The 13354-nt window shown below is 45.4% G+C and overlaps 1 protein-coding gene across 1 annotated transcript in view; it reads left to right on the top strand.

Annotated features, from left to right (window-relative positions):
* The first annotated feature begins 10 nt into the window (after positions 1 to 10).
* Positions 11 to 13354, top strand: part of b4galt1l (DP-Gal:betaGlcNAc beta 1,4- galactosyltransferase, polypeptide 1, like) — a 17965-nt gene continuing 4621 nt past the window's right edge. The window contains exons 1-3 of the mRNA XM_041944203.1: positions 11 to 819; positions 6397 to 6632; positions 12726 to 12913. Coding sequence (XP_041800137.1) covers positions 468 to 819; positions 6397 to 6632; positions 12726 to 12913 — 776 coding nt within the window. The 5' untranslated portion in view covers positions 11 to 467. The remainder of the gene's footprint in view (positions 820 to 6396; positions 6633 to 12725; positions 12914 to 13354) is intronic.

Raw genomic sequence — 13354 nt, forward strand, 5'->3', positions numbered from 1 at the left:
TTCGAAACCAGCAGCTAATTTTTTTTTTTGAAAAGTGATTTCGTGAGCAGCGGGGAGACTGCTCATCTTTAACCGGACGTTTTTTTAAAGAAACCCGGTGACGGAGACGCTAACTCTCCGTAGCAGTTAGCGTTCTTCGTTAACGTCACTTTAAAAGTGAACGGACGGAAAGCTAAGTTAGCTAGCTGCGATCTGACTGTGACAGAGCTGAAACTTTTAACTCGACTTTGGTTTTGTATTCGGGTTTTTTTGAGAACTTTTAGATAGACTTGGACGGATTCTCGGTGTCCCAAACTGGTAAACTGTCAAGTGAAATTCAACAAAAATGGAGCCGGAAAGCAGCTAACAGTTAGCGGGGAGAAGAGTGCTGGGAAACTGTACGAAGTTCCGCTTGGTAGAAGAACTCGTGGTTCCAGCACACCAGTTGACTTTCGGATATTTTCCAGTTGGTGAAACAGTCAGTCAGGATGGCTGGGGACTCCACCGTCAACTTTAACCTCCTCCACCGGACCTGTAAGCTGGTGGTCCTGTTGTGTTTCCTCCACATCTCCGTTACTGTCGTCTTCTACGTCCGCTCTCTGGACATCCGGTTCGCCTTCGTCCAGAACCAGCAGTCCAACAATAATGTTACACAAACAATCCCCGTCAGAAACACCGAGTTCACTCCTAAAACCGAACCAAAGGAGGTCGAGACCAAGACGGAAGTACCCGCTGAGGTCCAGCAGCAGGAGCAGAAACCCCCGGAGCATCAGCCGGAGGAGAAGGCAGAAGAGCCGGAGAAGAAGCTGGAGAAATGCCCTGAAACATCACCTCTGCTGGGTAAGTGTCCGTCCGATTGTCCATGTTTCAATTCACTGCAACAACTGAAAGCATGAATGTTGAAAATGTTAACTGGTGAGGTTTTAAGAGTGTTTGTGTCTTTACTGCGAGAGAGTGAAAGAGTTCATTTCAGTGTTCACACATAAACTGACAGAGGACATGACAGGTGGTCTCTGTTTTCATGTAGCATCAGCTGGGCTGACAGCACGGTGCAACTTCCTGTGACACCTAACGAGTTACTGTGTCACCTAACGAGTCACTGTGACGCCTAACGAGTTACTGGGACTATACAAGGCATTGTTACTGTGACACCTAAGGAGTCACTGTGACACCTAAGGAGTCACTGTGTCACTTAACGAGTCACTGTGTCACTTAACGAGTCACTGTGTCACTTAATGAGTCACTGTGACACCCAACGGGTCACTGTGTCACTTAACGAGTCACTGTGACACCCAACGAGTCACTGTGACACAGACAGACAGGCAAGGACAGAGTCAGACAGATGGGTGAGGACAGAGACAGACAGACGAGGACAGAGAGGACAGAGACAGACGGGAGAGGACAGAGACAGACGGGAGAGGACAGAGACAGATGGGAGAGGACAGAGACAGACAGACAGACAGGCGAGGACAGAGACAGACAGATGGGAGAGGACAGAGACAGACAGGCGAGGACAGAGACAGATGGGAGAGGACAGAGACAGACAGCAGTGGACTGTCTCTGTCCTCAGCAGTGGACTGTCTCTGTCCTCAGCAGTGGACCGTCTCTGTCCTCAGCAGTGGACTGTCTCTGTCCTCAGCAGTGGACTGTCTCTGTCCTCAGTAGTGGACTGAGCAGCCTTGTCTCTGATTTGTTGAACTCGGGTTTCAGCGAGCTGCTCTTTCAGAAACTGAGAGTTTAGATGAACCTCAGTTTCAGTCTGACACTCCATGAACATGGATCAGCAGAGGCTCTGAACAGGTGAGTCAGGCCAGGTGAATACTGACAACCACAGAGGACGATCCAGTGTGACACGCTCAGCTGGACCTGCAGCGGCTTCGTTGGTGTTTTCTTAACTCGGAGCAGTTTGTGTCTGACACTGACGAACGCGGCGGAAATACCTGAGTGCGAACCACACCTGCCCGATGAGGTCACACTGTTTGTTCTGTCGGGGGATTAAATCTGTCAGGCCAAGTGAGAAGCAGAGAATTCTCAGGTCAACCGTTGATTTTCAGCCAAAGTGAAGTGAAACCAGCAGCTGACAGGAAGGAAACGAAGCATCGTTTCAGAAAACTGAACCCTGATCAGCAGGAAAGAAGAGGAAGCATTCAGAGTTAAAACATGTGAAGCCACTGATCTGAGTCCAGTCACAGCGAGAGTTAATGAATTAATCAGGATTATTGATTGGATTGATGCTGACTGTCAGGAGGATGAAGACGATCATCTCTGAACTCGCTTCTTTCGTTTCGTTGTTTCTTCAGTTTGTTCATTTTTCCACAATCAAAATAAAAAGATTGAAATGTGTTGAGAGACTTTTCATGTAGGACTCTAGTGTGTCTGAACGTGGTCTCAGGACCGACTCCCTGCTCTGACGCAGCTGATAGAAACGAGGTCCCTGAAGTGTCCTTCCGTCATGTCGGGGGGGGTCTGTTTCCTGCTTGCCTCCCCATGAGTGCTTGACATAAACCTCAGAGTTTCCTCTGGAAGCTGCTGGATCACAAACTCTGAAACGAGCTGAAGAGTCCAACATTAGGACCGTTTCCATGATTTTATCTTTAATTAATGCCATAAAGTCACTGGTTAATTGAGTTAATGAGGCTGAAGAACACAATGAACGTGATGTTCATGTAATGAATCAGTGATGTTATTGTGTTATTGTGTGAGCTCAGTTTCATTCATGCAGAACTGAGCGTTGGATTCCAGAGGGCCAATGAATGTGATCAGTGTCAGTGAGCCAATAAGCATGCAGCGCGCTTGTACCAAGATCTAATAAAGCTGGTGATTGGCTGTCTAACATTACACACCAGATGCTTCTCTGCACAGATAACTGATTAACTCTGTGCTGCTAGTTGGCTAGCCAGTGCAGCTAGCCTGTACCTGCTAACATGGGGGTGGGACATGTCTGGCCTCGGGGCTGCCAGGCTGCTTGTTCCAGCCTGTGAGGTGATTCAGTTTGACCATTCCTTGTTGGTGGGGGCTGCTTAATGTTTGTTAATGGTAATTTGCCACAGTTGGTTACTGCAGTGGGTCAAATGTGACAGAAACCAGCTGCTGCATACCTGAGGACCCTCTGTGCTCTGCTGCCTATGACGACCTGGAGGTGTGGTTTGTATTGTTCTGCAGATATATGGACCAATCAGAGCCTCAGAAGAAGCCCCTCCTCCTCCCTGTTCTTGGTGTTTCTGTCAGTGCAGCTCAGATTTCTGTCCTGTTAGCTCCACATCACCACTTCCCTGCAGCAGTGGCGGCGGCGGCAGCAGCAGCAGCAGCATCGTGCCTCAGTGTGTGTGACGGGTTAATGCTGCAGGCAGTTTTTCTCTGTCCATCTCTGTAGGAAACAGCAGCAGCTGCCAGTGTTAGGAGTCTTTGGGGAGACGGACTGTAGAAAACCAGATGTGTCTGTTGGTTGCTGAGGCAGATCCTCAGTATATGTGGAGGTCACGTGTTCACGTCCAGCTCTGCTAACACGAGCAGGACTTTAGTTTGTTTGTACAACCCTGATTCCAAAATGTTTGGACGCTGTGTAAAACACATGAAACACCATGTGATCACCTGCTGATCCCGCCTGAGATCCACTCAGAGTCAGTATATTTAATGTCTGAGCTCATCAGCCTCATTGATCGTTGTAAATATCTGCTGATTCTGAATCAGACGCAGCAACACGTTTCAAACACGTTGGAACAGCAGACTGGGAAAGATGTGGACGCTGGACAGAGTGTGAATACCTCATATCTCTGAGAATACGTCCCACCAGTCGTCCCGTCATGTTTGCAGAGCGGGGTGTAGACTCATATACGTTCAGCTTTGAGTCTATAAGATGTCAGCAAACTAACGTGTCCATCCCAGTTCCTCCTGTGGATGTCTTCAAAGTCCCAAACTCAGAACATTTTTGTCATGTTTTACTTGAACTATGACTCCAGTCAAAGTATTTGCTGATAGATTTTCTGTCGTTCTGCTGATCAATCAAAGAATAATCGCTGCAGCTCTACCACAGACGTAAAGGATCATGAACAATAGATGGATGTGTTTGAACACTGGGATCACCTCTGCTCTCAGAGCCGCTGCGGGCTCACAGAACAGGTCCAGACTTGAGCAGATGTGGACTCTGCAGGTTTCATGTGGTTTCTGGAGTTAAGTGACCTGAGCTGACACGTGAACAGGATGAGATGAAGCCTTCTCAGTTTGAGAAGTTTGTGTAGTTTTGATCATCAGAGATGTTTATCGTCAGTCTGATGGTGTCCATGTTTCCTCAGCTGTGGACCCCCCCCCATCAGGTCTGGTGTTCAGCTCAGTCTTCGCTGGGGTTCAGATCTCTTGACGTCCATACGGATTCTTGAATGATGCTTTTTCAGAGACCAATTTTATAAAATCCATTGTAACAAAATAAAAAGAAGTGTCTCATTATGGGACACTAATTCTGAAGGAAGCTGTTCACTGACCTGGGAGCAGCTGGAGGGACTGTTTGTCCTCACCCACTGCATAAGATACAACTATTTTTTTAATTTAAGTATCCTATATCATACATTTATGTCTGCCATTCATAAGAAAGCGAGCTGCTGGAAGATGGTTGAAAGTTCAGAGTTATGATGATGTAATCGTCCGCAGACCTCCTCACATGCATCAGGAGTCACGGCTTCCCTCGACTCAGGGGGAGGATGTAGAGGATTTTTAATCTAACGATAGAAAACAACTGCTGGGCCATCGATCCACCTCACACACAAACCAGCAGCTCTGGATAGATTAAAGGGTTAAACACAGCGTTGCCATGGTAAAGCTCAGCGGTCACTTTAAGATGATGTCACAGATGGTTAAAGCTGGTTGAAGCCTGACCTCCCTCACAGACCCTCATACAACATATTCTAAATCTTTAAAAACCATCATCACACAGTCTAAAAACAAACTCCACACACACACGTGCTCGTTGTGTTTGACTTTCATCTCTCGTTGCTCTCCGACTGGAGTTTGTGGGGAAACTGACTCCGGATCAGTCGGGTGTCAGACTGGACTGTGGTGCACTCGTTCAGTTACTGTGACATGTGAGCGCTGTACAGAGGACCCTGAACACACCGCAGACGTCCAGGTGTGTCTCTGGACGGACAGACGTGAAGAGGACTTCACCCCCGGGCTTCACAGTCCAGATGTAGTTCTGTTTCCCTCCAGCATGAAGTTCAGTTCAGAGACGCTGACGATGTATGTTGCTGTTTTATTGTGTGCATGAAGACGCAGAGTCCAGATCTGACCTGAGGACAGTTTTCTCACAAGTCTTTTTGTCAGGATGGAAAAGTACCAGCTTGAGTAAACCTCTGTAACCATGGCATCCGTGTGTTAATGAGCTGTTTGGACAGAAACCAGCCTTTTGGTGCACAACATATTTGTCTGATTACTCACTGAAAAGCCTGCAGACGTTTGGAAAAACATTAAAACCATTTCAGCCTCAATACGAACCTGTTTTATATCACAGTACACTGAAAAACACTTAATATACAGCAGAGTACACCCAAAAACTCTTAATGTACAGCACAGTACAACACAGTACACTGAAAAACACTTAATATACAGCAGAGTACAACACAGTACACCGAAAAACTCTGAATATACAGCAGAGTACAACACAGTACACTGAAAAACTCTGAATATACAGCACAGTACACTGAAAAACTCTTAATGTACAACACAGTACACTGAAAAACACTTAATATACAGCAGAGTACAACACAGTACACCGAAAAACTCTGAATATACAGCACAATACAACACAGTACACTGAAAAACACTTAATGTACAGCACAGTACAACACAGTACACAGTAAAAACTCTGAATATACAGCACAGTACACAGTAAAAACTCTGAATAAACAGCACAGTACACAGTAAAGACTCTGAATATACAGCACAGTACACAGTAAAAACTCTGGATATACAGCACAGTACACAGTAAAAACTCTGAATATACAGCACAGTACACAGTAAAAACTCTGAATATACAGCACAGTACACAGTAAAAACTCTGAATATACAACACAGTAAAAACTCTGGATATACAGCACAGTACACAGTAAAAACTCTGGATATACAGCACAGTACACAGTAAAAACTCTGAATATACAGCACAGCTTGGAGACCTTTAATATGTAACGTATTATTTGTGAGATGTTCTCAGCAGACAGTTGCATTTCGCTCTGAACAGCATGAATTCATCCTGCTTTGGGGAACACATGTATTTCCTAACAGCATATTTAGCGCATCTTCTGCCAACAAGTCTTATTTTGATGATTTCTTTCATCCTCCCGTTTCCCTCCATTGTTCCTGAACATCCTGAAGCTGCTGTCTAAAAGCCTCCTGCGGTCGGTTTGATTGTGACGTTTGATGTGTCCTCAGTGGGTCCGCTGCGGGTGGAGTTCAGCACTCCGGTGAATCTGGAGCAGGTTAAGAGGGACAACCCCAACCTGCAGCCGGGCGGACGCTTCAGACCCAAAGACTGCGAGGCGCTGCAGAAAGTCGCCATCATCATCCCCTTCCGGAAAAGAGACGAACACCTCAAGTACTGGTTGTACTACCTGCACCCCATCCTGCAGAGACAGCAGCTCGACTACGGCGTCTACGTCATCAACCAGGTACAGTGTGATGTCATCAGACTACACCTACGCTCTGTGTTGTAAAGTGGAGGAGTGGAGTTGAAGAGATGAGGCAGGGAGGCTATTTCTTAGCTCTGAGCAGCCTTCAGGTAAGCAGGGGGGTCTCCAGGAAGTTACTGCTCCCATCCAGGAAACGCAAACCCCCCTAAATGCTCAGCTACCTGTTTCAGTGTTAATGCTACGATAAGTTAGCTAGCTGTTTACCCGGGTTTCCAGTCCTTATGCTAAGATTGCTGTTTCCAATCTTCAGGCTAAGCTAACTGTTTGTCCTGTTTCCAGTTTTTATGCTAAGCTAACCGTTTCAGTCAATGCTCAATGCTGCCATCTCTGTCATCGTACACCTGTCTGGAGTCATGTGATGCTGTCGTTAACCGTCCTTCAGTCACGGCGTCGCAGCTTGTATGTCAGATTCTTTGTGACTGGTCAGGGTGTGTCATTGAAACGGTCCTGGAAACATCCTGGAATGTCCTTTTGTTGCAGTGAAAACATGAATATGTCTTTAAACACACAGAGAAGGGAGTGTTTGCTCTGTGTGTGTGTGAGAGAGCTGCTGACGTCCACGTCTTATCAGAACACAAACACTCCAGCATCGTTGTCAGACTGGAACCAGTTCAGACTCTTATTGTTCTGGCTGCTGTGTGTTTACAGTCTGTTCGTTGTTCAGGTTGTTTATCACACCAATCTGTAGAAAGACTCTCGGATCGTTGTTTCCTCGTTCTGTTTCAAGAACGAGATCGACTGTTAGCCTCAGTACTGTCAGTACTCCTCTTCTGTCCCATCAGTACTACGACTACTGCAGTGTTTACTTTGGTTTAGGGTGTATTCACATCTATAGGAGCTGTCTAACGGTACACATGCTCACATGTGGCCGAGCAGAAACTGTTCAGAGGAGCCAGGATACACCCTCAGTTAGTTTTTGTCTATTCTAACTGTCTTCGACGCATTTTTAGGCTTCAGTTGTCTCCAACTTTTCAAATTTTGCCATTTCCGTCCAACTTTTGCATTATGCAGTATGAAATGTGCATAAAATTCTGCTGATGTAAGCACAGCTGCAGTGTGCAGAGACCCAACACTTCCTCCATGAGCACGTGAGTGTGTTGGTGTGCACTTCATGTGTAGTTTTTATTTAAAGAGGCATCCGATCACAGAACATCAAACATTCAGTAATTCACTGTTGAATTCTGAATCAGTACAATAACCATGGCGACTCTCTGACCATCTTCCCCATAGCAACAGTAGCTGAGGCTAATGGATGCTGTAGTATTTAGAGCAGGCATGTCAAACCGATTCCATAAAGGGCCGTGTGGCTGCAGGTTTTTGTTCCAACCTAGGACGAGCACACCAGACCAACCAATCAACATCAAGGGATCACTTAGTTATAAGCTGAAGACTGAAATCAGCTGATTAATTGACTCCAGTCTGGTGTGTTCCTCCTTGGTTGGAACGAAAACTTGCAGCCACACGGCCCTTTATGGAATCAGTTTGACATGCCTGATTTAGAGCCACACAAACACAAACTGAATGAACCTTTAATAACTGCTGGATCATTTCTTCTTTATTCTACTAATACATGATATGATGTAAAGGTGGTTAAAGCTTGAACTTCTGCTCAGTTTTCACTTTAATGAATAAAAGAATAAACGTGATGAGACTCACTTGTTCTCACTGACTGTGTGGACAAGCTTTAACACTGCATACCACGCAGCTTTAAACGGCACAGAAAGTCCTCCAGAGGAGCCAAACAATGTGGAAACTCTCTGTCGCTGTCATGTCTCAGTCAGTATTATCACTGGACTCTCCAAGGCCCATCTTATCTGTGCCCCCGGACACCCAGAGCCTCCCAGTGTAAAGCATGTATGTGAAGGGCTCTGAGGCCTCTGGGGTCGACAATCCTTCATACCCATAACTTTCTCCCACAGCGGGGCTGCACCTGATGGATGTTTTCATCACTGATCATCCATCTGCTGATTGTTTCTTTAAGTGAGAGGTACTGGACACTTCTGCACATTGATAACAAGGATGAGCTCCGGACATTTTTCTATATGGATGGATCAGACAGCCTAAGAACTGAACGTGACGGCACATCTGGCACATCAGAGTACGTGCCCGCAGCATCGTTTGAGGTACTGGTGAAGCGAGTAGATGAGAAGGTTGTCCTCTGGAGAAGAAGATGCTCTCTGTGTCGTTGCCTGTTGGTCTTCAGGTCTGAGCTGAGAGACGCTGAGCGGTGGCGTCAGAGCTGAGCCCAGTCAACGACGACGAGGCCTATTATCCAGAAATACGACAAAAAGGAAACGTGTGATCAGTCCATCATGACGCCTGTCAACATGAGGAGTGTCCCAGCTGCTTTCTCAGTATTCCACTACTTTCCCAGTTTTTTGTTGCCCTCGAATTTGTTGCTGCATCAAATTCAGAATAATCATTTACAAAAATCAATGAAGCTGACGAGTCAGACAGTAAACATATTGTCTCTGTACAGAGTAGATGTCCAGGAAGTCATCATGTTGTCTCATTCCTTTTACCCAGTGAAGCAGCCCCCCCCGGGACACATGCTCAGTGTTTCCTCTTTAGCTTTATTTCACTTCACGTGATTTCACATGTGACGGCAGAGAGCTGAGACACTGCTGGAGCTCCAGCTTCAGCTCTGAGAGGTTCATGGTAATGTCCACCATGAAGGTCAAATCACACACACACACACACACACACACGCACGCACGCTGTTAATCAGCACTCAGTTGACTGTTTGCTGATTCGGATACGTAGAGATGAGAGAGTCTTTGTCCGTCGTCTGTTTGCAGTACATGAAGGAGTGAAGCAGTCTTTCTCCTGGTCCCTGCTGCAGACAGAGAGACTGAATGATGCAACATTCAGTGTTTCCTGAAGCTTTCATTCAGACTACACTATGATGCAACAGGTCAGGGTGTCCTCCAGGCTTCCTCTATACAATCCCAACGTTGGGATGCTGTTTAAAACACAAATTAAACAGAATGTGATGTGATGTAATCCTTTTTCACATAGAGAATATATTTAATGTTTAACCTCATCAACCTCATTGTTTTTTGAAAATATCTGCTTATTCTGAATACGATGCCAGCTACACGTTTCAAACTATTTGACTTAGACTGGGATGTCGGGATGGGCGGCAGGCCAGATTCATCACATCACTGGTTTCGCCTTTGATATGGATTTTACGATGCTGTCATTACTGTGATAAACGTTTTATCATATTCCAAATAATGTGACTGTGATGGCATGCAGATAGAGGCTACGGACTACTCATAGATCTGGAGTTACATCCAGTGACTACTATTTTCCTCACTATCACACCGACTCCCTCAGCGCGCCAGTTTGGAAGGTAACGCCAACTTCTCTGTAGAACCAACCCAGAAGTCTTCATCTCCTCCGTTACCATTCAAGGAAGAGGAGACGTTCACTTCAATACTGGAGCTCAAGCTTGGATCAGTACTTATAATTAGAACCTGCAGGTTTAGCCTTTTTATGTTGCTTTACTGTTAATTTTGCTGGTTAGTCTGTTGAATTTGATCAGGATAGTGATCCTAAACACCTCAAAATCCACAATGGACTGTCTGAAGCGGACCGAGCTGAAGGCTCTGCAGATGCCCTCACAGTCCCCTGACCCAAACATCGTTAACAATCTGTGGATAGACCTCAAAGAGCCGAACATGCAAGACGACCCGAGAATCTCACAAACTTGCAAACCTCACAGACCAGGACTGAAAGGCCGGACCACGCGGGGGCTTTGTGGTCCTTTTCCACTGCAATAGATGGAAATATAAAAGAAATCTGGTTTAAAATATGAAGGCAATGTCTCAATTTGGTTCATCTTTTACTTGATTAGCTATTTACCGTATCAGAAGTTCTGACCAGAACTACCAAAACATCTGCATGCCGCTGCAAGGATAGTTACAGATACACGTTCAGATACAGATACACGTTCAGATAGAGGTACACGTACATACACAGATACACGTTCGGATACAGATACACGTTCAGATAGAGGTACAGATACATACACAGATACACGTTCAGATACAGATACACGTATATACACAGATATATGTACAGATAGAGATACAGATGCTCGTGCAGATATGGATACACATGCAGATACAGATACAGATACAGATGTACATGTACATGCAGATACAGATACAGATACAAGCAGTGTGTACCTAATGTAGGCCCTGAACATAAATAAAGGTATGACCCTTTGAGTCTGGTGTAATCGTGTGTACCATAAATGTTAGATTATCAATGCAGCATGATGTTCGTTTCCTCAGCAGTAGTTCATCAGTACAACAGCAGAGTCATGTAGTACTCACCAACGACTCTGTGAAAACACTTTGATTTAAAGAATAAAAGGTCAGTCTGTGTGCTAACAGTTAGCGTTAATGTCAGCCTCAGAGTCAGAGACTTACTGAAACATCGATTGTCCTCAGAGCTTCATGAACGTGTGTTTAAGGAACAAATTCTGTTTTAACTGCACGCAGTCTGACTTCTAACATCACACCCTGCGTGAGTGTCTGAGCGAGCTGAGCTGAAGCTCGCTGTGATCCACCGCACCGATGAAAAGTTTTCTTCTCTTGCTTGTTTGTGACTGACTCACAGTTGTTCTTCTCTTTCTCGTCTGTGTGTCCTTCCTCCTCCCTCCTCCTCCTCTTTCATTTTACTTTCCTCCTCACTCTGCCTCCCTTGCTCACGCCGCCTCCTCCTCCTCCCCTCAGCATGTCAGGTATTTCTGACCAATGGCTGTGGTCGCTGGAGCTGTTGAGATCCGCCCCCTGCTTGGTCTCGGCCAATAGCAGCCGGGTTTGTCAGACGGCTGTTCTGGTAATACAGGCTTCCTCCTTCTCTTTGTTCTGTCTGTTTCTACTTTTCCTTGTGTCTACCAACAGAAAATAACTCAGCCGTAAAGAATAAAAAGTCCATTTATTCATTTGAAACAGTTTATTTCATTTGAAACAGTTTATTTCATTTGAAACATTTTATTTCATTTGAAACAGTTTATTTCATTTGAAACAGTTTATTTCATTTCAAACAGTCAGTCAGACATTATGTTTTTAAATATGATGAGTTCAGCTCCCTCTCTTAGACCTGAGGCCTGAGTCATTGTTAATGTTGCTTTCATTGTCTCAGTCTGTCAGTCTGTCAGTCAGCCCATCGCTATAAATAAAGTTAAATAATACACATGACATGACTTCATCATGGTCATCGTCACTGAGCGTCTGTTTATTTTTGTCGTGTATAGGTGAGGTGTCAGGTCGTTTCAGCTCTGTGAACAGGCATGACGAGGCATGATGTTAGTATGAATGTCTGCTCTAACATGTCGAGGCAGCCGCGCCGTCAGCCCTGCAGCTAGTAAACAACACTCACACCTGAGAGCTCCTCGCAAGTGTTGGTTGCCAAGTGACCACTGTGTGTTTACTGCTCAGATACCTGAGGAGGAGTTATCACGAATGAGACAGCAGGAAGCTTCTTCTGTTCCAAAACATCAAGAGTGTGTGTGTGTCCGTCTGTGTGTCACACACACACACACACACACACACACACACACACACATATATACACACACATACACACACACACACTGTCTGGTCCGGTCCGGTCAGAGCAGCAGCCTCCACAGCGTCACAGAGACAGGCCTGTAATCACTGACTGTCTGTCTGTTTGTGCCTTGAAAGCACCTAAAGATGAGTTATTCATCAGTGTGGAAAACGAAGCCATGAGACGCGCTGTGGAATAACTGTGATGTCGTTTCTGCTGACACGCCGCCGCCGCCGCAACACACTGAGGCCATGTGTTGAATTACAAGACGCCACAAATCATGAAGGATTTATCAGGACAGACTGCACAGACTTCATAAAGCTTTCTCTAACTCAGCTACTCTGGAGCTGATCTCCTGCCAGCTGAAAATACTCAGTGACCATAACGAGAACCAGGTGTAAAACACCAGGTGTAAACACGATGGCGAGATCAGATCCAGAGCCAGATCCCCTTTTAACAGCAGGTGTGAAAGTGTTGAGCTGGTTTGACTCTGAGTCTGTTCCTCAGGATGGAGAGGAGGTCTTTAACCGGGCGAAGCTGCTGAACGTGGGCTACGCCGAGGCTCTGAAGGAGTACGACTACGAGTGTTTCGTCTTCAGCGACGTCGACCTAATCCCCATGGACGACCGCAACACCTACAAGTGCTTCAGTCAGCCTCGACACCTGTCCGTGTCCATGGACAAGTTCGGTTTCAGGTGAGACCACACACCTGTCCTGGTCTGGATCTTTGTCATGGTGGATTACAATATGTTAATAGTGTCTCTATATCTGATAAAATACAATAAGACTTTATTGATCCCACGCCAGGGAAATTCAACAGAAGAATAAAAAGCACAAGCTATTCTCACCAGGTGTACATACCTGTAGGTGACACGATCGACCAAGACTAGTCCTGAAAGACACACCCCAAAATAAATACAAGATATTTATCTATATTTATATATCTATATTGATCTAAATTATTGATTATGATTGATTATTGATGTGTATCTGACATTATGAAATAGAAGCTGTACATACTAGATCTGACCACAATGATCCAGTTGAAACAATACCTGTATGGAACAGTTTGTTGGCAACAGTAAAACTGTTCTTCAGTGTTTTTAAGTCTTTTCCTTCCTTGTCTGAAACTCTCA

Source organism: Chelmon rostratus, chromosome 9 (assembly GCF_017976325.1).
Source record: "Chelmon rostratus isolate fCheRos1 chromosome 9, fCheRos1.pri, whole genome shotgun sequence".
Taxonomy (NCBI): Eukaryota; Metazoa; Chordata; class Actinopteri; order Chaetodontiformes; family Chaetodontidae; genus Chelmon; species Chelmon rostratus.